General features: G+C 59.5%; 2 protein-coding genes across 6 annotated transcripts; one reads left to right on the top strand and one right to left on the bottom strand.

Annotated features, from left to right (window-relative positions):
• The first annotated feature begins 255 nt into the window (after positions 1-255).
• On the top strand, positions 256-5,277 carry PHOX2A (paired like homeobox 2A). Its single transcript, XM_032166872.2, has 3 exons — positions 256-644; positions 3,091-3,278; positions 4,161-5,277. The coding sequence occupies exons 1-3, from the start codon at positions 428-430 to the stop codon at positions 4,608-4,610; spliced, it is 855 nt and encodes a 284-aa protein (XP_032022763.1). The 5' UTR covers positions 256-427; the 3' UTR covers positions 4,611-5,277.
• Positions 5,208-21,209, bottom strand: INPPL1 (inositol polyphosphate phosphatase like 1). Of its 5 annotated transcripts, none has more exons than XM_032166871.2 (29): positions 20,837-21,209; positions 19,488-19,874; positions 16,075-16,138; positions 15,830-15,980; positions 15,477-15,597; positions 15,094-15,234; positions 14,766-14,859; positions 14,571-14,660; positions 14,304-14,399; positions 14,052-14,202; positions 13,855-13,961; positions 13,444-13,546; positions 13,153-13,349; positions 12,727-12,844; positions 12,011-12,107; positions 11,583-11,721; positions 11,373-11,472; positions 11,185-11,273; positions 10,826-10,907; positions 10,604-10,693; positions 9,964-10,077; positions 9,743-9,831; positions 9,148-9,235; positions 8,900-9,055; positions 8,598-8,676; positions 8,362-8,502; positions 6,554-7,226; positions 6,175-6,308; positions 5,208-6,087 (listed from the first exon to the last, which is right to left on the bottom strand). In XM_032166871.2, exons 2-29 carry the CDS (start codon positions 19,667-19,669, stop codon positions 5,997-5,999), a joined length of 3,777 nt encoding a protein of 1,258 aa, XP_032022762.1. In that variant the 5' UTR covers positions 19,670-19,874; positions 20,837-21,209; the 3' UTR covers positions 5,208-5,996. The 5 variants fall into 5 exon arrangements, with proteins under 5 accessions (XP_032022762.1, XP_058302598.1, XP_058302599.1 ...); XM_058446615.1 differs by lacking the exon at positions 20,837-21,209 and adding an exon at positions 20,467-20,482; XM_058446616.1 differs by lacking the exon at positions 20,837-21,209 and adding an exon at positions 20,081-20,096.
• Positions 21,210-21,306: the final 97 nt, after the last annotated feature.

The following is a 21,306-nucleotide window of genomic DNA, read 5'->3' as shown; positions in this document are numbered from 1 at the left end:
CCTCGGACGCTGTGTAGAGACCGAAGGTCTGGTCCGGATTGGGGCAGGATAGGGACTCCAGGGATAGGGTCCCGCGCATCCCAGTTCCCCACCTCTAGAGCCCTAAGAGGGCGGCGGGGACCCTTCGGGGTGGGGGTCGGGGCGGCTGGGGGCGGTGTCTGGGCCTCCCAGGCCCCGCCCCTTCGGAGCTCGCCCCGCCCCGCCCCCCTCCGCGGGGTCCTGCGCGTTAAAAGGCGCGCGGGCCGGGCCGGCTGCACTTGCGTTGCACCCGGGCTGAGTGCGGCCGCGACGGGGCGGGCGGACTTTCGGGCGCTCAGAGCTGGCCTCGGGTCCTCGGAGCCTGGCGCTCGAACCTCCCTTCCGACCTCCACCCGGACCCCGACCCCGACCCGGCCCGGCCCGGCCCCCGCCCCCGCCCCCCGGGCCGATGGACTACTCCTACCTCAATTCGTACGACTCGTGCGTGGCGGCCATGGAGGCGTCCGCCTACGGCGACTTTGGCGCCTGCAGCCAGCCCGGCGGCTTCCAATACAGCCCCCTGCGGCCCGCCTTCCCCGCGGCAGGGCCGCCCTGCCCCGCGCTCGGCTCCTCCAACTGCGCGCTTGGCGCCCTACGCGACCACCAGCCCGCGCCCTACTCGGCAGGTGAGCGCAGCCCCGGCCCAACCCTCCCTCCAATTCCTGCAGAATCCCCGGGCCCGCTCGCCAAGTGAATGCGACTGTCTCCCTCAGCTGCCCCCATTCCTGCCTTGGCCAGACCCTCCAATGCCCCGAGAGACCCCCAGAATACGAGGTTCTCCTCGGCAGAAATGAGCCTCACCCTCTCATCTCTCCTATTCCTTTTTCTCGTTGCCAAATCTCTGTCTCGTGCCCTTCAGGTCAAGGAAATATATCCCCATCCTTACCAGGCCTTCCCCTCACCACCTGCAAAGACTGACCGCTAAACCTCTACAAGCCCTGGATCTTTGAAAAAGGCTCCCAGCTCAGCCCTATCACCACTTATCACCCCACCCCATCACCGCTGCCCCACAAGATGCATGACCCCCAGCAAGGACCTCTGCAGGCAGCTGAGCTGCCCAGACGGGAAGCTTCCTAGAGCCCGCGTGGCCATCAGGCCCCTCTTGCCCTGTCTTGGACCCATGCTGCCTGGGCCCGAACCCTTCTGTAGCCACCAAAACCAGATCCCGTAGCCCGCAATAAAGGGGCCCGGGTTTTTAAGCTACTTGTATTTCCCCATTCCCCCACAGACTCTCCCAGCTAGAGTTCTGTAGAACCTGGAAGCAGCTCCTGCATCCCCAAGACTTTTGATCCAAGTCCCTGTCCAAACCCTCAACCTCACTGAGCTTCTCAGTCATCTCATCCCTCTGATTAGAGTCCCAGCCTGCCCTATGGAATCTTATCTCCTTCCCTCCTGGGAAGACCGCCGGGGACTCAAGTAGAAGACTGGGGCCTAAGGGCCAGGCGCGGTGGCTCATGCCTGTAATCCCAGCACTTTGGGAGGCCAAGGTGGGTGGATCACTTGAGGTCAGGAGTTCAAGACCAGCCTAACCAACATGGTGAAACCCCATCTCTATTAAAAATACAAAAAAAAAAAAAAAAGTTAGCTGGGCATGGTGGCCCACGCCTGTAATCCCAGCTACTTGGGAGTCTGAGGCAGGAGAATCGCTTGAACCTGGGAGGCAGAGGTTGCAGTGAGTTGAGACTGTGCCATTGCACTCCAGCCTGGGTGACAGAATGAGACTCGGTCTCAAAAAAAAAAAAAAAAAAGAAGAAGAAGAAGAAGACTGGGCCCTAGGCTGGGGGTTGGGGAAGAGATATGAGAAATGAGAACCTGGATTTGGAGAAATGAGAACCAGGTGGGGAGATTGGGTACCCTGAGCCAGATGAGGGTAGGGATTGGGAAGAGGGGAGACAGGCTCCAGAGATACAGGGTTTTGAGACCAGAGAGATGGGGATAAGGTACAGAGAGATGGGAGCAGAGATGGAAGCACTGGAAATCCTAGGAGAAATGGGGACTCAGGGTTGGGGAGATAGAGATAAGAATCAGGCGATGGGGACCAAGGAAGATTAGAAATAGAGATGACGAAGATGAGAATACAAATGGGGTGCTGGAGACAAGAATCAGGGGAGATGGAGGCCTGGATGGGACAAAGATGAGATTGGAGACCCCTAGTGAATATGAAGACTTAAACCAGGGTTACAGACAGGGAAAGGAAGTACTGTCAGAAACACTACCTATGGGGCAGTGGAGACTGGGATGGGTATAGGAAGGGAGTTGGGGGGCAGTGTTGGCTTTGGAGGAGATGGGACATGGAGAAAGTGCCTGGGGAGGAGGAAAGAGGGCAAAGAGAAGATGAAGTCTTCTCAATGGGCACAAAGAGAAGAGTGGCTGAGAAGTGGAAAGTTGAAGAGAGATTCAAATGGAGGAAGATGAGGAAGAGGAGAGGGGGACATCTAGGGGAGAATGGGGGTCAGGGGAGTGGGGCAGGATTGAAGAAATGAGGCTTGGGAAGGGGAGAGGTGGATGGGTGGAGGGAGCCAAATCTGTATACAGCTGAGAGCCGGTGGGAAGGCTGGTGGTAGGGCCGAAAGGAGGGCCGGTGGGAGGGTCTCTGTTGCAGAGCCTTGGCCCTGAACTGGTTAGTGGGAAGACTGGCAATGCTGATGAGACCTGACAGACATCCAGGGCTAGGGTAGACAGAGCGGACAGACGGGCTGAGAGACAGACAGGAGGGGAGGGTCGGAGGCACGGTTGAATCGGGGCGCAGGGGGAGGTGGAACAGGGCTTGGGAGGAGGGCGACGATGGGGGTGGGGTGGGGGAGGGGGTGTCTTGGCTGGAGTATTGGATTATGCTTTCCCCTTGGCCGCTCTTGGGGCTCAGGTCTCCCTGATCTCCGTCCGCCTTTATCCCGCCGGCTCCATTGAGTGATAGGGAGGACGCTCCGCCCTAGGCTGCCGGGACCAAGACGAGGGACCAGGCCAGGGACGGGGGAGGCGTGTGATTCCCCCGGAGCTGGACACAACGGGTTGAACCCTGCTTCTCACTCCCCCATCCTTGTTGCCCCCCCGCCCCCCTGCACACACCCGCAGTGCCCTACAAGTTCTTCCCAGAGCCATCCGGCCTGCACGAGAAACGCAAGCAGCGGCGCATCCGCACCACGTTCACCAGCGCGCAGCTCAAGGAGCTGGAGCGCGTCTTCGCTGAGACCCACTACCCCGACATTTACACGCGTGAGGAGCTGGCGCTCAAGATCGACCTCACTGAGGCTCGCGTGCAGGTGCGCATATGCACGTGTGTGTACGAGAGTGTGTGCGCATGGAAGGAGGTGTAGGAACTTAATGTCTAACACCTGGGGGTAGCCCGAAGGCAGGGCGCGGTCCCAGGGTGGTTGGGCAGCTACGGGAGGCAGCAGGGCCCGGACTTGGAGGCCCTTGGGAGACCCGATCTGTTTAGCTCCAGTCTACCTCCGCTCTGTCTCCCTCTTAGGGCAGAATGTTCCGAGTGATGCTTGAGAAGCCAGGAGGGAGGCCGAGGGGGTAGAGGGAGAGACCCGGGCGACCTCAGGGCCGAGCTGAGGAGGAGTGGGGACAGGCCAGTCAGCACCCCTGGGGTTCCCTACCCTGGCGCTGCAGCTTTGAAAACCCGGAGCCCGGGAGGCTGAGTTTGTGGCAGGCACAAGGCCGAAGAGAGCCGGGCTAGAGCAGACTGTTGTCTATTTGTACAACTCCGTGTACAGATGTTCAGTTGGCCCGCCTTGACTGGATGCCCTAGACAAAAGGTTTTCCTGGCGCCCTAAACTGCTCTCCACGGCCCTGGAACTCTCCAGGAGGGAAGTCCCAGAGCTTCCTAAAAGAAGGAAATGGGGGAAGAACTTAGGGTGAGGAGAACGAAGGCAGGGTCCCCTCCAGGAGACCAAGAGTGCTGGGAGTCAGCGGGTGAGTGGATCCCAGGGGCAAGAACCCAGGGATCTGGAGGCAGGGGCCAGTGGAGCGCGCAGAGGGCAGCGGGCTGCGTGCGGGAGGGCCGAAGGCCCCTCCAACTAGTAAGAACCCGGGCCCGGTTCTTTCCGAACCAGGATCTCACTCGAGCCTTGCGGCCGCGGGCTGACCCCGTGCGTTCTCCGACCCTCGTCCAGGCTGACTGGCCCCTGTGCCCGCAGGTCTGGTTCCAGAACCGCCGGGCCAAGTTCCGCAAACAGGAGCGCGCGGCCAGCGCCAAGGGCGCGGCGGGCGCGGCGGGCGCCAAAAAGGGCGAGACGCGCTGCTCCTCCGAAGACGACGACTCCAAGGAGTCCACGTGCAGCCCCACGCCCGATAGCACCGCGTCGCTGCCGCCGCCGCCTGCGCCCGGCCTGGCCAGCCCGCGCCTGAGCCCTAGCCCGCTGCCCGTCGCACTGGGCTCCGGGCCGGGACCTGGTCCGGGGCCACAGCCGCTCAAGGGCGCACTGTGGGCCGGCGTGGCGGGCGGTGGGGGCGGCGGGCCCGGCGCGGGCGCGGCCGAACTACTTAAGGCTTGGCAGCCGGCGGAGTCTGGCCCCGGGCCCTTCTCCGGGGTTCTGTCCTCCTTTCACCGGAAGCCCGGCCCCGCCCTGAAGACCAATCTCTTCTAGCTGCCGGCCTCTGGAGGCTCCGAGCCTGCTCCCAGAGACGTCCCTGCCCCTCCAGGACCTGAGAGCCCCTCCCATCCTGGCCACCCGCCTGGAAGTCCCCATCCGTCTCCACTCCCTACTGTCTCACCCCGGGTGTGTCCTCCCCAATTTTGGAGACCAAGTCAGGGCCACTCTCGTCGTTACCCACCCTCTACCAGCAGAGCAAAGTTCTTTACACCGGGACCTCCTCTAGGAGAACCCCGGAGCCCCTTCTAGCTTGGCCTTCTTTGGATGCGGTATCACATGAGGCCTGTTCCTAACAGTGCCCTCAAAGTGAAGGTCCTCAAGGAGGAGTGGCACAGCCCCCTTCCCTGGCTCTGCAGCGGCTGGGTCACCCCTTACGTTGGTGATCAGGAAAGCCCGCTGCCCCACCCCTCGGGCCCACCCGTACAGAGGCTGGTGGTCGCCGGGATAATCAATGGCCACTGCCAATTCGTCCCTCAAGTGTCTCCTCTCTTCCCTAGCCCGTCTGGCATAGAGGGTGGACCTGTTAGAGGAGTGGAGGGGCTGCCCGGGGAATGGGACAGAGGGATTCCCTTTCCCTTTTTTGGTTGTCCTTTTTCTTTGAAAAACTTGTAATTTATTGAAGTTTTACTCAATCCAAATAAAACTTAATTTATTGAAGACATCACGCCGCAACCCTTCCAACTGCCCAGGAGGCTGCCTGCAAGACCCTGTCCCGGGCTGAGATCTGCGAGGAACCTCCCTCCCCCACCCTGCCGCCGTGCATCCCCAGCGCAGGGCAGCACACACCAGGAGACAGAACTAAGCAAACTGGCACTTTATGGCTGAGATCCTGCCCCACCCCAACCAACCCCAATAATATTAAGGTGCCCTCCCTCCCCAAACCCACACAGAACAGTTTAAATAAACCCCAGCCCGGTCCTCGGGCTATTCCTTCATTTCCGGACGGACACCCGCCCCCACCCCCAGCGGGGGTGGGGAGGTCTTAGCGGAGCGTCTCCGCTGTGGTTCAGGCCCGGTGGAAGGCCACAGAAGCTGGTGAAAGTGGAGGCCCAGACGTACCCAAATGGACCCCCACAGGCACCCCTGGGGCTGGGAGGCGGGGTCCAGTAAAAGAGGACAGCACCAGAGTAACCAGGGTCCTCGGTAACCATGGCAACTGACCTTCCGTCCTGAGCCTAAAAGGCGAGGGGCAGGATGCCCTAATTAGGGCATTGCAAATGATTCGGCAGCGGGGAATGCAGATCCCCAATAAATAGGCACCCCAATAAATAGGCAGAGAGATACTGCCCTGACCCTCATAACTGTTCAACCCTGGGGCCATAGCTGGGCCTTGGTAGCAGGGAGGGGCGCTGAGTTCACAGCTTCGTGGTGCCTCCGCTATCACTTGCTGAGCTGCAGGGTGTCCAGAAGGAGGCGCTTGTGAGCCGGGTCCTGCACCCCAGCCTCCTCCAAGTCCTCCTCGGTGATGTCACTGTGGAGTAAAACAGGCTGGGAAGTGAGATGGGCAAGGGGGTCCTGAGGGCCCCAGCTCCGCCCCCGGGGCCAGCCCCTCCCCCACCTGAGAAACTCCAGGTCGTCCCAGCCATTATGCACCAGGCCCTCCTCATAGCGCTCCAAGCCGATGGCCCGCAACCAGGCGCTCATGCCTGCCTCGCCCAGCCCGCTGGCCCGCCCGCCCTGCAGGCACGGAGCCTAAGAAAACAAGGCATGTCAGGGGGAGCTCAGTGCCCCCCATAGAAACACCTGCAGTCACATTCTGCTGCATGCTCTGGGGAAAGAGAAGGGAAGGGCTGGGCTGATACATGGGTCTCCCAACTTCCCAGTGCTCAGTTCAGGGTTGCGGGGACACCATGAGTGCTGAATGGTGGAGTGAAAGGGTACCAGTCTGTGGGCAAGCACCCTCAGGCACACACAGACAGCCACCCTGCTCCACACACCTCCTCTGCCAGGTCTTCCTGGATGCTCTCCCGGATGCGGGGTGGAGGGAAGCTGAGGGGCCGGCCATAGTCCGAGGGCAGTCCCCGGGGGGGCTGCAGCTCCAGGGGGCCTGGGAGGAGTGCTGAGCGTGGGGGCCCAGCAGGGGCATAGTCCACCTCGCTCAGCGTCTTGGCCATCTGCAGCACGGAGCAGGAACGGTCATCCCCACTGGCCACTTCCCCCAGGAAAGTGCTGGCTGGTGAGGGGCCTGGGGGCAGTGGGGGCCTTGGATGGGCCTTGGGAGGTGGTGGGCCACGGGCCTCACCCCCACCACGGCCCCGGACCACTGGCCCTGGTAAAGGATCCAGGCTGGGGGGCAGGAAGATGGCTGAGTCCGGCAGTGGTGGAGGTGGAAAGTCTGGAGGGGGCAGTGTGCCTCCAGACTCCTCATCTGAAGAACTCCCCTCTCCCACACGAGGGGGCCGGTGGCGCCCAAGCTGTGGAGCAGGCACTGTAATGGCCACTTTGTTCTTGGTGGCAGATGGGACAGGGGCCCTGGCAGGTGAGGGTGGCTCCGGGGGCAGCAGCTGGTGCGGGACCCCTTCAAGGACGTAGTAGGCAGGGTTATTGAAGCTGTTCTTGGGTGGGGGGGCCGCCACCCCTTCTGGTTCAGGAGCTCCCTCTGGCTTCAACCTGGGTGTGGAAGCAGAACAACTAAACCAGGATCCAGGAACCCAGGTCTAAGGCAGTGGGAGCAGTGGAGGGAGAACTAGATGGGAGTCAGAAAGTCCCCTGGTCCTAGACTTTCTCATGACCTTGAGCACATCACCTGCCCTTAGTTTCTTCATCTCTAAAGGTCAGGGGGAGGATAACCCTTTGAATGGATAATCCTACAATCCCTTGCCTCACTTGCTAAGATACTTAGATCTTTCATGACTTTATCTGTAGCTGTGGAACCCAAGCTAAATGGGTCAGAATAGAGGTGCCAGAAGACAGGGCAAGAAGCCTTCAATGAAAGGCCAGGTTTGGAAAGCCTCTCGAGGCACCCACAGTCAATCCACTGCAGAATCTTTCTCAGAGATTCAGGTGGGTCTTATTCAAGCCTAGGGATAAAACCCAGGTGACTGACAACAGCTGAAGATGAGTGAAAAAGCACCAAACTGTACCTAGGAGTTTATGTAAGTTTAAGCAACAATTGGATATAATTAGAAAGCAAGCCTCACTTTCCCAAAGTGTGACACAGAGCGCTAATTCCCCAGAATGTTAATAGTTACTACATGGAAAATAAGTTTCCTGGCCCATTAAGTTTGGGAAACTATATTAAACAGAGCTGAAAAGGTTTCCTTCCTGTCCACATGCTCAGAGCTTTTGCTAATACTAACATGCACTGGGAATGTCTAAGAAAAGAATCTAGAAAAAGCATTTCCCAAACTCATTTGACCACAAACCCATTTCAACTGCCGCCTCTTGCAGGACAGAGTTCCAAAGAAGGTACCCTGGGAAATCCCAGGCCGAGCCGTGTGCCTCCTCCAAACAGAAGGCTCAAGCTAGGTCTGTTTACATGGAGGGAGCTGTCTTAAAAACAATTTCGCATTCCATTTTTAAAGGCGGAATTGAGAGGAAAGGCTGACTGCTCCCTTTGACTCAGAGCCACAGCTAAGGGTGGCCTGGCTGGCCACAGGCATAAGGCCGTGGCAGCTCCAACCACAGGGTGGCAGGGCACCTAAGCAGCTGATGATCCCCAGGCCAGCCCTGAGACCCTGCAGGGGATAGTGATGGATAGAGGTGGGCGGGGGAAGTGGGGGCGGTGACAGGTTCCTCCTCTCACCTGGGGGTCAAGGGCTCCTCCCGGGGAGCTACTCGGGGTGGGGCTGGGGGCCTCCCCGTTGGTGGCGGTTTCTCTGGTTCTTCAAATAACCTGGAGAGCGGGCAGGAGGCCTCTGTGAAGGCTGGCTTGCGGCTCCCTGACCTGCCAGGGATGCACAGGAGAGAGGAGATGAAGTGGGGTTGACCAGATGCCCCTAGGTACCCTTTCATATGACATTCAACACAGCCCTAGCTCACCTGGGCTCCTGGCTCCCTCGGGACACAGAGGGGGCTTTGCTCTTTGCTCCTGCCTCATCCTTATCAATGCTGATCCACTCTGAGGGGGCAGGAAGGGAGACTCAGAGGAGACCTGGGTTCCTGGATCCCACAGACACCCACTGGGCCTGCCAGCCCTTTCCCAGCTATGCCTTGGGGCAGGACTATTCCCAGCTGTGGCTGCAGAACCTCCAGGTATCCCAGAGATTCCAACATGCACCCTGCACCCTGCCCTCCTCAATCTGTTCACACCACCCTATCTCATGTCCCAGTGGAGTCCCCACCGTAGAGCCGCTCACGGGTGCCCAGACGCTCCGTGGGCACCCGCACCTTCATGGAGCCTCTGATATTGCCTGTCTCCTCGCCACGGTGGGACAAGAAGGTCAGGAACTGTTGGGCCGTGCTGCCGATCATGGACTTGAGTGCAACCACACACTCCCCTGAGGGGCAGATGGGACAAACCAGCAAATTACGAAGCTAATCTAGGGCCCTGTCTAGCTTCCTGTTCCCCTCAGCACCCCTCACCCCTCACCATAGGATTCATAGCCATCCATGGACTTGACTGTGAGCAGGAGGTGCTGGTCCTGCAGGTACTCGATATCAGCCAGAATTGGTTTGAGCTGGGAAGCAGGGAGGCCCAGTGAGGAACAAAGCCCCGCCACTTCCTCCTGCCCCTCCTACATGCTGCCCCTGACACCACTCACTCCCCACCCTCAGGTCATCTGTGCTCACTCACACTCAACTCTTCAGAGAAGAGCCAAATCCTTAATGCAAAAGACACAGCCCTAAACGGGCCTTTTACAGCACTTAGCATCACTAACTAATTAATTTTCTCAATAGCTAACATAGGACCTGACATTTAGCAAAAGCTCAAGAAGCATCTCCTGAATGAATGAACAAACTGCAATAAAGTTCCACACTCCCAAAATAAAGCAAACGCCTTTGCCCTCACTCATGCCCATGCCCATACACACACACACACACACACACACACACACACACGCACGCACGCACGCACGCACGCTCTGCTGGCCCCACACTCCCTCCCAGGCAGGCTCTCCAATAAACTCTTATGTACCCCTCTCTGTGCCCTCACTCATAAGCAGGGGCCCTGCCCACAGCCTCACCGTGGGCAGCTGGCGTGAAGACCACTGCACTTTGAGGAAGTTGATGTTGTCACTGCTCTGGGCATCATTCTCAAAGCTCTTCTTGTATTCTAGGGTGGGGGTGGGAGACACCCAACTGAGCACCACCTCTCAGCTTCCTTTCCCCCTAAGTAGGGGGCTGACTGCACCCTCTGGCCTCCCATCCTCCTTGGCCCACACCCAGCCCCTGCCACGCGTCTGACCCTCCAGGCAGGTAGAGTAGAACTCGATGAAGAACTTGGTGCGGCTGGCTGTCTTCACAATGGCCTCGATGCTCTCAAACTCGATGTAGGCCTGGTCTGAAGTCTTCGAGAGCCCTGAGGGGAAAGGGAGGAGAACAAACAGGAGTACCGAGAGGATCACAGGAGGAATGGGACAGAGAAACAGGGCCCTGGGACATGAAATCAGGGGTCCAGAGCAAGGAGGCAGGGCCAGGAGGGGCCTCCCCAGTCCCAAGCCACCAAAAGGGAAACTCCAGAGGCCAGACCCTGGACCACAGCAAAGAGACAACCCAAGGATAAAAGACCCATTGAAGAGGGTGCTGGGGACCAGAATGCCTGCGGGATTCCCACACCTACAGGCATACTCAGGGACACACACGTGGCCCTAGACAGACACAGACACATAGGTGTACACTCACTTATGCACACACACACTCATGGGCACACAACTCGTGATGGCCCAGGCGCACAGACACCCTGACACATCACACCTTGAGAAACACTCCTGCACTCACTGGTACACACACCCACACACACATAGTCAAACCTATGTACATCCCGAGGCCACCACCTGTGCCCACCTAGATTATGCCACATCCACAAGCATATCTGGAACAATCACCTTTCTTGGAGATGAACTGGGAGGTAACTCCAACCTCAAATGTCCCAAACACAGGGGAATGGTCGCTGGTGACGATGTCATCAGTGCAACCTGGGGAGAGGGGATAGGAATGGGGACTCAGGGGGAATATTCTCACCCTCTGCTCCCATCTCCCAAGGTTAGGGCAGAGTCCAGATGGTGACCACCCCAGATCTCCCATCACTCTGTCCGGGAGCCTCTGACCATAAGAATTGCAGATGATGTGAGTTTCAGGGTAGGATTTCCACAGAATCCGGTCACACCATGAGGGCACATTGGTCCGGACCTGGGGCAGGGGATGGCAGCATGGTTAGAGCTGACAACTAGGGGGCTGCTTGGCATGGACCCCACTCCAGAGCTGATGAGTCCCCACACTTCTATTACAAGAGGCCCTAGCACCCACCTCCCTTCTTGGAACCTCACAATACGCAGGATCACCCAAAGGCCTCAGAGGGGCCATGGAGGCTGGAGTGGAAGCTGCAGAGGCCCATACCCTTGACCCAAATTCTTGATTCATCGCAGGCCTGGGGTCCCCCAAGGCCCATGCCGTTTTCTTGGCTCACCCCAGTTGGCTTCTGCTTGTGCCAGGCATATGTGTCCCGGGAACCCCGCTCATAGCGGTAGGTGGGTGGGAAGGAGATCTCCTCCTCACCTAAGGAAAGCAGGAGACAGGTGGGGATCGGGGCCCTGACACCCAGGGATACTGCAAGCCTCCTACCCTCAGATCACCACCTGCCAGGCCCACACTCACTGAATCGAAGGAAGACCTTGTGCTTCTCCCGCTCCAGGTTGAGCTGGTCCACCCTGAGAAGGGGCTCAAACTCCTTCCTGCTGATGTAGTTCAGGATCTCCTGGGATGGAGGACGCAAAGGCTGGAAACTTTCCTTCTGAGCCAGAGCCAGGGGTGATAGCCCATGTGGCCCTTAGCCTCCCTACAGCCATGGCAGGGCCCTGCTCGCACCTGGATATCCATGTCCAGGCGGTAGTTGAGGTCCCCAAACCAGAAGAGGTGCGTGAAACGCAGAGAGATGTCAAAGGCACTGAGCTGCCGGTCGCCCAGCGAGAGCAGCCGCAGGATGTCCAAGTAGTTCTGGTTCCTCCTAGGGTGAGGGGTGCGTGGTGGGGAGGGGTAGATCCCCAGGGTCAGGGCCAGACGTCAGGGATAGGCATAAAGGGAAGAAGTCTCAGGAGTCAGGGATGGGGTAAAAGATCCGGGCCCCTGGGGACAAGGTTAGGGTCAGGAACAGAGGATCTTGAATTGGGATAAGAGAGCAGGGGGTCTCTGGAGACAGGCCTGCGGGAGGGTCATGGGCTGGGATATGGGAGCGGGAACAGGCCTCAGGTGAATGGGATGGGTGTAAAGAGACCATGGGAAAGGCACCCCCTCACCGAGCCGTCTTCTCATTTCCCGAGGTGAGGTGACAATTCACAAAGCCAAATGAGGTGCCATTGAACATGAAGGAGACGCCCACAGCCCCCTTGTTCCCTGTTAGGGCAAGCAAGAGAGGAAGGCCTGGGTCACCCTTAGAGGGCTCCCAACTCTCCCTTCTGCCTCTCAAAGCTGCAGTGAGAGGATCCTCCCGCTGAGCCCACCAGACGCTGTGACATGGGCAGTCCCCTGCACACACCCACACCTTCCCTGGGCGGGGGTCCTCATTGGGCACACATGGTCTGTGTGGATGGCCTGAGTCTGTCTGTATGTGTGAGCAGAGCCCCTGGAGATCACAGGGGACCCCAAGGGTGAAGCTGAAAGGCCCTGCAGATTCTGAGCAGAATCTACCTGGGAGAGCACCAGACCAAAAACCAGGAGACCTGGGCACAATGCCTGGCTCCACCACTTACTTGCTGTGTGACCTTGGGCAGGTCACTCAACCACTCTGGGTTTGAGTTTTATCATCTGTGAAAAGGGGGTAATTATCCTGGCCTTGCCTTCCCAGTGGTGCTGGGAGAGATTTAGAATATGAATATGCTTTTCAAAGTTCAAAGTACCCTATATATGGGGAAACTAAGATCACCAAAAATGGGGCAATCCTAGGCTTGAGAGGAAGCAGAAGCCATGGACAGAGGGACGCTGCCAGTCTCGGGCACCTGCCAGCCCCGCTTACCCAGGGTGTTGGCGATGCCAGTCTTCACACTGGACGTACTGACGTGGCTGATACGGTTCTCGTGCTCTGGCTTGACCAGCACTGCCACCTTGATATTCCACAGTGATTGCATGGCAATCTGGGTAGAGAGTGCATGGTCACCACTGCCCTGCTGCACCCACTGCCTCCATTTCCCCCTGCACTATAAATAGACTTTTGTGTCTGTCACAGGATAGGAAGACTTGCCACCCCTCTTCCTGACGGACTGGAGAGAAATGGTTCCTCTTGTGGCATGAAGGACTCAGGTCAGATCTCCCAGAGGATATGCTCAGGGACCAGAGAAAAAGCCAGTGAAGCTGTGCTCCCAGGGTTGCCCATGAAGTCAAGTAGGATAGTTTGGAGGTGGTGTGTGAGGACAGGGTCCTGGACAAGATGACCCCCCCTCACCGGGCGGTAATCCAGATCTGTAAGCTCCTTGAGGCCTCCGCGCAGTAGGTCCAGCCACTCGCGGTCGCCCACTGAGTTCTCCTGGGTCCCAAAGACATAGATGTCATGGGGTATGGTCACTGTGACCTCGTCCAGGGTCTTCCCCAGACCCTTCGATGTGAACCAGGATGTCACGTTTTTTGGAGGTGGTACACTTCCTGGAGGTGAAGGGGGTGAGGTGGGTCTGGAGGGGTTAGGCACCTGCTCTGGGGCCATCCCTCTCTCCTGCCCCAGCCCCAGCCCGGGCCTCACCCATGTTCCAGGTGCCTATGAAGACGGAGATCATGTCGGGCTCGTCCTGCTTGGAGTGCTTGTTCTTCATAAGCTGCAGCAGCTGGCAGAAGGCCTCCCGCTTCTGGGGGAACAGCAGCCACTCAGGGGCAGGTAGGTATCCACAGGGATACCCTGCCAGTTGGCTCACGTCCATGAGAGGCTCTGTCTTGTTCTTCACTGTATACCCACTGCTCAAGCATGTAACAGTGCTGGTAAATGTTATCCACCCTCAGGCCACCCATTCTCAACACCCTCTACCCTGTCAGACCTACCCCTGCCAGGAGGGATGGCATGCCTACCTCATGTGTTCCCTCTCTTGCCCTCTAATGGGAAGCACCCATGTGGGGGACCCCTGCAGTCCCCAGTGGCCTGGCCCAGCCTGCTGCTCACCCGGGCACTGACAAAGATGAAGTCCTTGCGCTGAGTCCGGTCCTTCTCCTTCTCAAACACAACACCCAGCTTGTTCTGGACACGCTGGGACTTAATGAGCTGGCGGACTAAGGCATGGAGGACCAGTCACATGGGCCTGTGCCCCTAGGCCAGGGGCTCCGCCCTGCCCACCCCTCCCAGGTCTGGCCCTGGCTCACTGCGGTCGTGCGTGAAGGTGGTCCAGTCCTCCTGGGAGTCCCGCTGTCTCCGCAGCAGCACCAGCCGCCCACCCTCCACATCCACGCTCAGCGTGAACTTCTGCGACTTCCCAATCTTGGTCAGGTCACCCAGGGTCACATCTAGCTTCACCTGTAGGCCAGGTGGGGAGGCTGCTGACAAGACCTTGGAGTAGGCAGCACCCCGGTCACCTCCAACCACCCTTGGCCCTGTGAGGCCCCACTGCCATGTACCTCAAAGGCCTGCACAGGGATGGTCTTGGCCTTACGTGTGGATGGCTGCGGAGCCGGGGGTGCTGTGGAGCTCATGTCCTGTAGGGCCTTCAGGGCCTGGAGGGAACAAGGGCAGGGCAGGGTCAGGGGACACACTGAAGGCTGGGGCAGGGAGGGACACAATTGACCTTGGGGCCAATGTTAAGTTGTAGACTCAGGGTTGAGATCAGTGCTAGGCCAATGACAGTGGCCAGTGAATCGGGGGTCAAGGGTCAGAGGTCATGCCACCTTCTTCTGGATGCCTGACAGGAAGTCCTTTAGCACTGACAGCTTCAGCACCAGGCTCTCTAGTTCCTGCTCCCCTGTCTGTGGCAGGTTCTGGGGGGAGGAAGAACCAGGCTTGTACATGAGTCACGTACGCAGAGCCTCCCACCCAGCTCCAGAACACAAACCCACCTCCCAGAGGTCTCCCTACAATCCTACCTGCTGCTGCAAAAGGCGGGTCACCATGGGCGAGCTCTGCTGGTCAAACACCTTGGACAGGATCTCCAGGCCTGACAGGACCTTGTCCACCTCACTAGGGAAGACATCAGATCAAAAGAACTCCCACCCTGACCTACGTATAGGGAAGGGGGCACTGGTTGTAGCCTCCACCTCACCACAAGGATAAAGGGTACCAGTGAGGAAAGTCAACAGGCAAAGGCTAGTTCACTGTTCAGGGTCAGAGATCACGGCACCTGTGCAGCCAGGAAGCAGGTGAGGACAGGTCAGAGGTAAGGGTGTAATACATGGGGTTGGATGTCCCAGATACCTGTGCAGCCTCCGGCATGAGGTGGCGAGGGTACGGGTGAGGTGGGGCAGGTGGCTGGCTCCACCCCGCACAGCTTCCAGGTCCAGCCCATAGCTGCCTTTCAGGTACTCGTGCGAGACGGTGCTCAGCCCATTGGGAGCACTTTGGGGAGGGGTTAAGAAGTCAGTGGAGGTCCTGCTGACCTGTCCCAGCACCTCTGCCCCATCCCTAGAGGAGATAGTACCTGTGGCAACCAGGGCAGGATGGATCAGGGTATCTGCCTCTGGGCTGAGGTGGGGTGGGGGTCCCTGGTGGGGGCTTAGAAGGCCTCTCCACCTTTGGTAGGGAAATAGTTCTCAGAGGAGAAAGGGTCTCCTGTTCAGTGGGTGGGATGGAGGTCTCACCTCTCAGCAGCTGGAGTTGTGGGAGTCTCAGGAGCTGGCAGGGGACTGCTGGGCCCAGTGGGGGCAGAAATGCTGGTGGAGCCAGAGCGCGGGGGCAGCGGGGGCTTCTCATCCTCCCCATCTGTGGGCAGGGGTCAGTGGGCAGCTGTTTGGGCCTCCCACACTCAGTGGAGTAGGAGGCACGATGCAGCTGTAAAGCGACTTCCATGGAAAGAGGGATAAAGGGCCCCGGCATCATGGCCAAGGGAAAGGGGGTTACAGGAGAGGTGGGGTTGAGAAGCGGGGGATGGGAAGAGGCAGGTAGAGCCAAGGGACAGGGGCAGGAAGGGAGGGACCTGCACATTGGGAAGTACCTGAGGCATCCCGGTCATCCGGCGGGTCCGGCTCTCGCTCCCCCTCTACAGGAAGAAGCAGGGCGCACACAAGGCCCTGGTTGGGCTGGGCGTACAGGCCGATGAGCTCACCCAGGGTCTGGAAGCGGCGCACAGGCACACCCTGCGAGGTCTGTGGGCCAGCAAGGGTGAGAGGAAAGGTCAGCCAGCAGGTCCCCAAGCCCTAGGGTGGATCAAGGTCAGGGGTCAGGGGCCCAAGCTCCTACCTGCACAGCCAAGAAATCTTCTCCATCAGGCAGAATGCGATACGTGTGCACATGCTTCTGATACCTGATGCCAAGGCAGGGCCAGAATCTGTCACCCCCAGGCTGGGGTCTAAGACCCAAAGCACCCCTTCCTCCTGCCAGCAAGCTCAGCACCCCAACCCCCTCAGCCTGGTTTCCCTAAAACCACCTGCCCAGGCTGCACAGGGTTAATGATGTGGCCGGTCCACTTCCACCCTCCTGGTGTTGCCTATTGGGCAGGAATGACCAGAACACCCCCCTCTCCCCACCAGACCTACACAGACTCCACACCCACCACAGGGCAGGGCCTGGGAAGCAACAGGGAGCTCTTTTGTGGCCTCCACAGCTGTCTAAACAGCCCCTCTGGGCTGTGGTACCAGTCTGGGCCCCCCGCCAGAGTAAGAATCTTCAGAAGCCTGGTTAGCCCGTTTGCACACACGGGCAACATGCTAACACGTGTGTATGCCTCCTGTGTTTACGCTGCTGTCTGGCTCTGCTGGAATCGGGTATGTCTAGGGCACTTTTGCTGAGGAGTGTGGGGGCATCACCCTAGGCTTTCCCACCAAAGAGGGCCCCCATGGGAGACCTGGGCCTCTAGGAGCCCCAAGCCAAGGAGGGGCAAGAGGGGTGCTGACAGACAGGAGCTGCAGCTGAGCAGGTGACAGCTGAGCCAGGTGCACAATCAGCGGGGGATGGAAGATCCTCTGCCTCCACACTGCAGGGCATGCTTCCCCAAAGAGTCGCCCAGGAGTCACCCTAGGTGTTGGGCAGGCGGGAGGTGAGAACCCCCATATCGTGGCCCCCTCAGGGGCTCTCCTGGCTGCTTATTCTGGGTGAGTGTCTGTCACCGGGTGTTCCTTTGTAGACTATTATAAACACTATCTGTGTTTATTACAATAGCATACAATTAACTGAATCCTATCTGTGACACGCTGGGTACCCAGTGTCCTATAAATCTTACTTAATTCTTACACTTCTAAACAGATATTATTATCCCCATTCTCCAGCTGAGGAAACAGGCTCAAAGAGGGAAAGTGATTTGCCTAAGGTCACAGAGTAAGTAAAAGGTGGAGTTGGGATTTTAAACCATGGCAGAAGCCAGGGCCAGTATCCTAGCCTGCTGGTCAGATTGCCTGTGCCTGCTGGGGCAGGGGCGTGTCTTGCATATTATCCATGAACACCCGGAATGTATACAGGTAAGCAAGTATGTGTGTATTTGGCAAATCTAAGATATTGCCCATGTCTGATCGCCCACGTCTGATCCTTACCCCCAGGCTCTTGAGATGCAGGGAGGAGCCAGAGTCAGCTGGCAAACCTGAAGCCCCCACTCACAGACAGACCCCTCACCCCATTCACAGCCTCCCCTGGCAATGGGGCCAGGATTCTCCCCCTCCTGGGACAATAATGTTCCTCACCCAGATACAGGCCCCAGCTGTCCCCCTCCCACTTAACAGCTGACCCAGCACCTGCCTCCCTCCCCAGCCTAATTAGGGGGTATGCCTCAGAGGGGGCTGGGAAGCAGGACTTGGGGATATTCATCTGCCTAGTCTGTCCCTCCTTAGTCTCCCCCTGCTGGGCCTCAGACTTGAGGCCTAAGCTAAGACTCATAGGGCCCCTTTTTTGTTGGGTCAATTGCCTAGGCTAGAGTTTTTCAACCTCCATACCACTGACATTTTGGATTGCACAGTTCTTTGTTGTGGGGGACTCTCTTGTGCACTGTAGAATGTTTAGCAGTATCCCTGGCTTCTACCCACTAGATGTCAATAGCACCATCCCAGTTGTCACAATTAAAAATGTCTCCCCAGCTGGGCGAGGTGGCTCACACCTGTAATCCTAGCACTTTGAGAGGCCAGGGCAGGTGGATCACTTGAGGTCAGCAGTTCAAGACCAGCCTGGCCAATATGGTGAAACCCCATCTCTACTAAAAATACAAAAATTAGCCGGGCTTGGTGGCGAGCGCCTGTAATCCCAGCTACTGGCAAGGCAGAGGCAGAAGAATCACTTGAATCCAGGAGGTGGAGGTTGCAGTGAGCCGAGATCGCACCACTGCACTTCAGCCTGGGCAACAGAGCGAGACTCTTTCTCAAAAAAAAAAAAAGGCCGGGCGCGGTGGCTCACGCTTGTAATCCCAGCACTTTGGGAGGCCGAGGCGGGCGGATCACAAGGTCAGGAGATCGAGACCACGGTGAAACCCCGTCTCTACTAAAAATACAAAAAAATTAGCCGGGCGTGGTGGCGGGCGCCTGTAGTCCCAGCTACTCGGAGAGGCTGAGGCAGGAGAATGGCGTGATCCCGGGAGGCGGAGCTTGTAGTGAGCCGAGATCGCGCCACTGCACTCCAGCCTGGGTGACAGAGCGAGACTCCGTCTCAAAAAAAAAAAAAAAAAAAAAAGTCTCCCCTAGTCTAGGCTAATGTGCCCCCCGACCAAAGATGTCAGGAGAACAAAGGGGTAAGGAAGGTACAGCGGGACAGGAGTTTGGGAGGGGGTTCACAGAGCTAAGAAAGATCTAAATAAAGATCTAAATAACAGATCTAAATAAAGCAGCCCCCACAGATTCCCACTCACTGGGCCCACAGAAGCCAACTCAATGTCAGACTGCAGGGCAGGACGTACAAAGCCGGTAGAAGGCTGCAAAACCAAGAATGCTAACTCACCCCAGCACCACTACCACACTGGGCTGAAAGGCACAGCCACAGGACCTGGCCCACCCAGAGAAGCACGAAGTCTGGCTCTGCTCTCAGCACTCATAGCTCAGGGCTAGGGCAGCCAGGTAACCAGGGCTCAAGCCCAGAGCCAGGGCTCAAACACTCACTCGTTGGTTCAGAAATAATGGCAAGGTCCCATACAGCCTCAGCCTCTGCTTCCCTAAGCCTTCCTCTCTACACCACCCACCACCGCCACCACGAGCCATACACGGCCAGGCAGAAACCCAAAGCACCGAAAGGGGCCCTAAGGAAGCTGCCAGGCATCCCCACACACCCCATCAGTCCCTCTGCCCCGACTCCCTCTCCTGCTCACCACTCAGTCCCTATCCAAACGGGACTGCACACAACGTGGAATGTACATCCTCTCCCCTGCTCCCTTCTACCTGGAGGATGCCTGAAGGGGTCTGCCGGGGAATGCCCGAATTTTTCGTCCATCACAGTCACACTGGGCCGCAGAACCCCATATTCTCTGCCCTCAAGGCTCCTGAAAGTGCCCCCAGACACACAGCAGGAAGTGCCCCTGCGTCCCTCCTCAGACCCAGGAGAAAGCCAAGGCTCCCACTCTGGGGGGGTGGAGGCGGGTCTGGCGTCCCACCGCCCCAGGCACCCTGACCCGGGCCCTTTCCACACCCGGCCGTGCCCGCGCTCCCGGTCCATGCCAGCCCGCGAGGAGCCCCCGCCCCACTCACAGGACGCAGAGCGCGAAGGCCCCCGCCACGCTCTCGCTGTCTCGGACCAGGAAGCTGCCATCGCGGCCCGCTCGGGCCAGCAGCTCCTCCGCGGCCGCGCGGCTCAGGTCGCGGTGGTACCAGGAGGGGGCCTGGCTGCCCAGCGCGCCTCCTGGGCCCGGCGCCCCGCAGGCCGAGGCCATGGCCCGCGCAGGGCTCAGCACCGCCCGCGCCCGCCGCCCCGCGCCATCCGCCCGGAGACGCTCGGGGCTGAGGCTGGGGCCGGGCCCGGGGCCCGGGCTTGAGGATCCGTGGGCCGGACAGAGCCGGGGATCGGGACTCAGCACTCCGCCGCGCAGGCCGCCTCGTTCGCCGCGCAGCCGCCGCTGCCTGCAGCGCCGGCCTCAACTTGAACAGAAAGAAAAGTTTGTTCAGAGGCGGCGGGGGAGGGGCAGGAGCGGAGCGCAGGGCCGGCTGCCGCCCCCTCCCCCTCCGCTCGGCCCGCAGCCCGGGCCGCCCCTGCCCCCAGCTCCTCCTGCGGGGACGGTGCCCCCACCTTCCCGAAGGGCCCGGGACCTCCCAGATCCCACAATGATCCTGCCCCCATCATTCACCCGAAGAGATCCAGTCTCAAACCCCCATCGAAATCCGGGTCCCCCCATCCTGGCCCCGACACTTCGGGATCCAGGCACCCCCTGGAGAATTCAGCGCTTCTCAGTTCTCCCAATGATATGACCCCTAAGCCCCATAAAGGTCTGATTCCACTCCATGGCTCTTCCTCTCGGCCCCCGTACAGCTTGGCTGCATCGAGTTCCCCCAAACTGCTAAGGATCCAGGATGACCCCCTACCCATCCTCTTCCTTCCACCCAGGCGGGCAGGGCCCCCAACTCCCGCGAAATACAGCTCCCTCTTAGATCTGAACCCCCAACTCCACGGGGACCGTCCCCTGGCAAAGCCTGCGGGGAGATCCCCTCCATAGAGATCCGCTCCCCCACACACCCCCAGACGAGGTGCGACGTTCTCGAGCCCCTCACGCAGCCCCTCCCAGCCCGGCAGAGCCCTTCCCCCTCTCGGCCAAGTTCCCCAGCACCACCCCCCACACCCGCAGGCCGGGCCTTGGGAGGGTTCAGCAGTCCGAAGCCAGGAAGATCCCCTGGCCCGTCTAGGAGAAAGTTCCCTCCCGGGATCCCGGCCGCCGCACGCAAACCCCCACCTCCCGAGCTGCTCCGGCGCCCCCTTCCCCGGACAGCGGCCCTGGGCTCCAGGCGGCACTTAAGATGGCCATCCGCGCGCGCCCCCGCCCTCCGCGCCGCCCGCCCCGCCCCGCGCCGCCCCGGGGAGCCGGGGGCAGCACAGCGCCTCGCCTCACCCCGCCCCGCGCCTCGGTCCCGGAGCCGCTGGCCCACTGGGTGACCTCGGCAAGTCGCGGCGCGGGGCTGAGCCTCGGCTTCCCGCTCTGGAAAATGGGGATCCTGTAGCGAGGGCCGGCTCTGGGAGCCGGCCTCGTACCGCGCTCGGTACCGGGCCTGGCGCCCAGCCCGCGCTCCCGAACGGCGGCTATTTTTATTATTAATTAAGGAGGAACGAAGGTGACAGCTGTGTCAACTGTAAAGCGCGGCTGCGGAACGAACGGGTATTATTAGCACTCGCCCCCGCCCCAGCGGCTCCCTCCGAGTCAGCAAACTCGCGCCTCCGCGGGCCGGACGCCCAGCGGGGAGCTCCCAGACGGGGTCCGCTTCAACGCCCCCCTGGCTCCCTCCCCTCCCGCCGAGGGCGGAAGGGGGGACGCGGCCGCCGGAAAGGGGGCGGAGCCCATAAAAGGGTCTGGCCCGCCCCCTC

Source organism: Hylobates moloch, unplaced genomic scaffold (assembly GCF_009828535.3).
Source record: "Hylobates moloch isolate HMO894 unplaced genomic scaffold, HMol_V3 SCAFFOLD_11, whole genome shotgun sequence".
In the NCBI taxonomy this organism is placed as follows: domain Eukaryota; kingdom Metazoa; phylum Chordata; class Mammalia; order Primates; family Hylobatidae; genus Hylobates; species Hylobates moloch.
The sequence above is the reverse complement of the archived record's forward strand: the minus strand, read 5'-3'. Positions and strand labels throughout refer to the sequence as shown.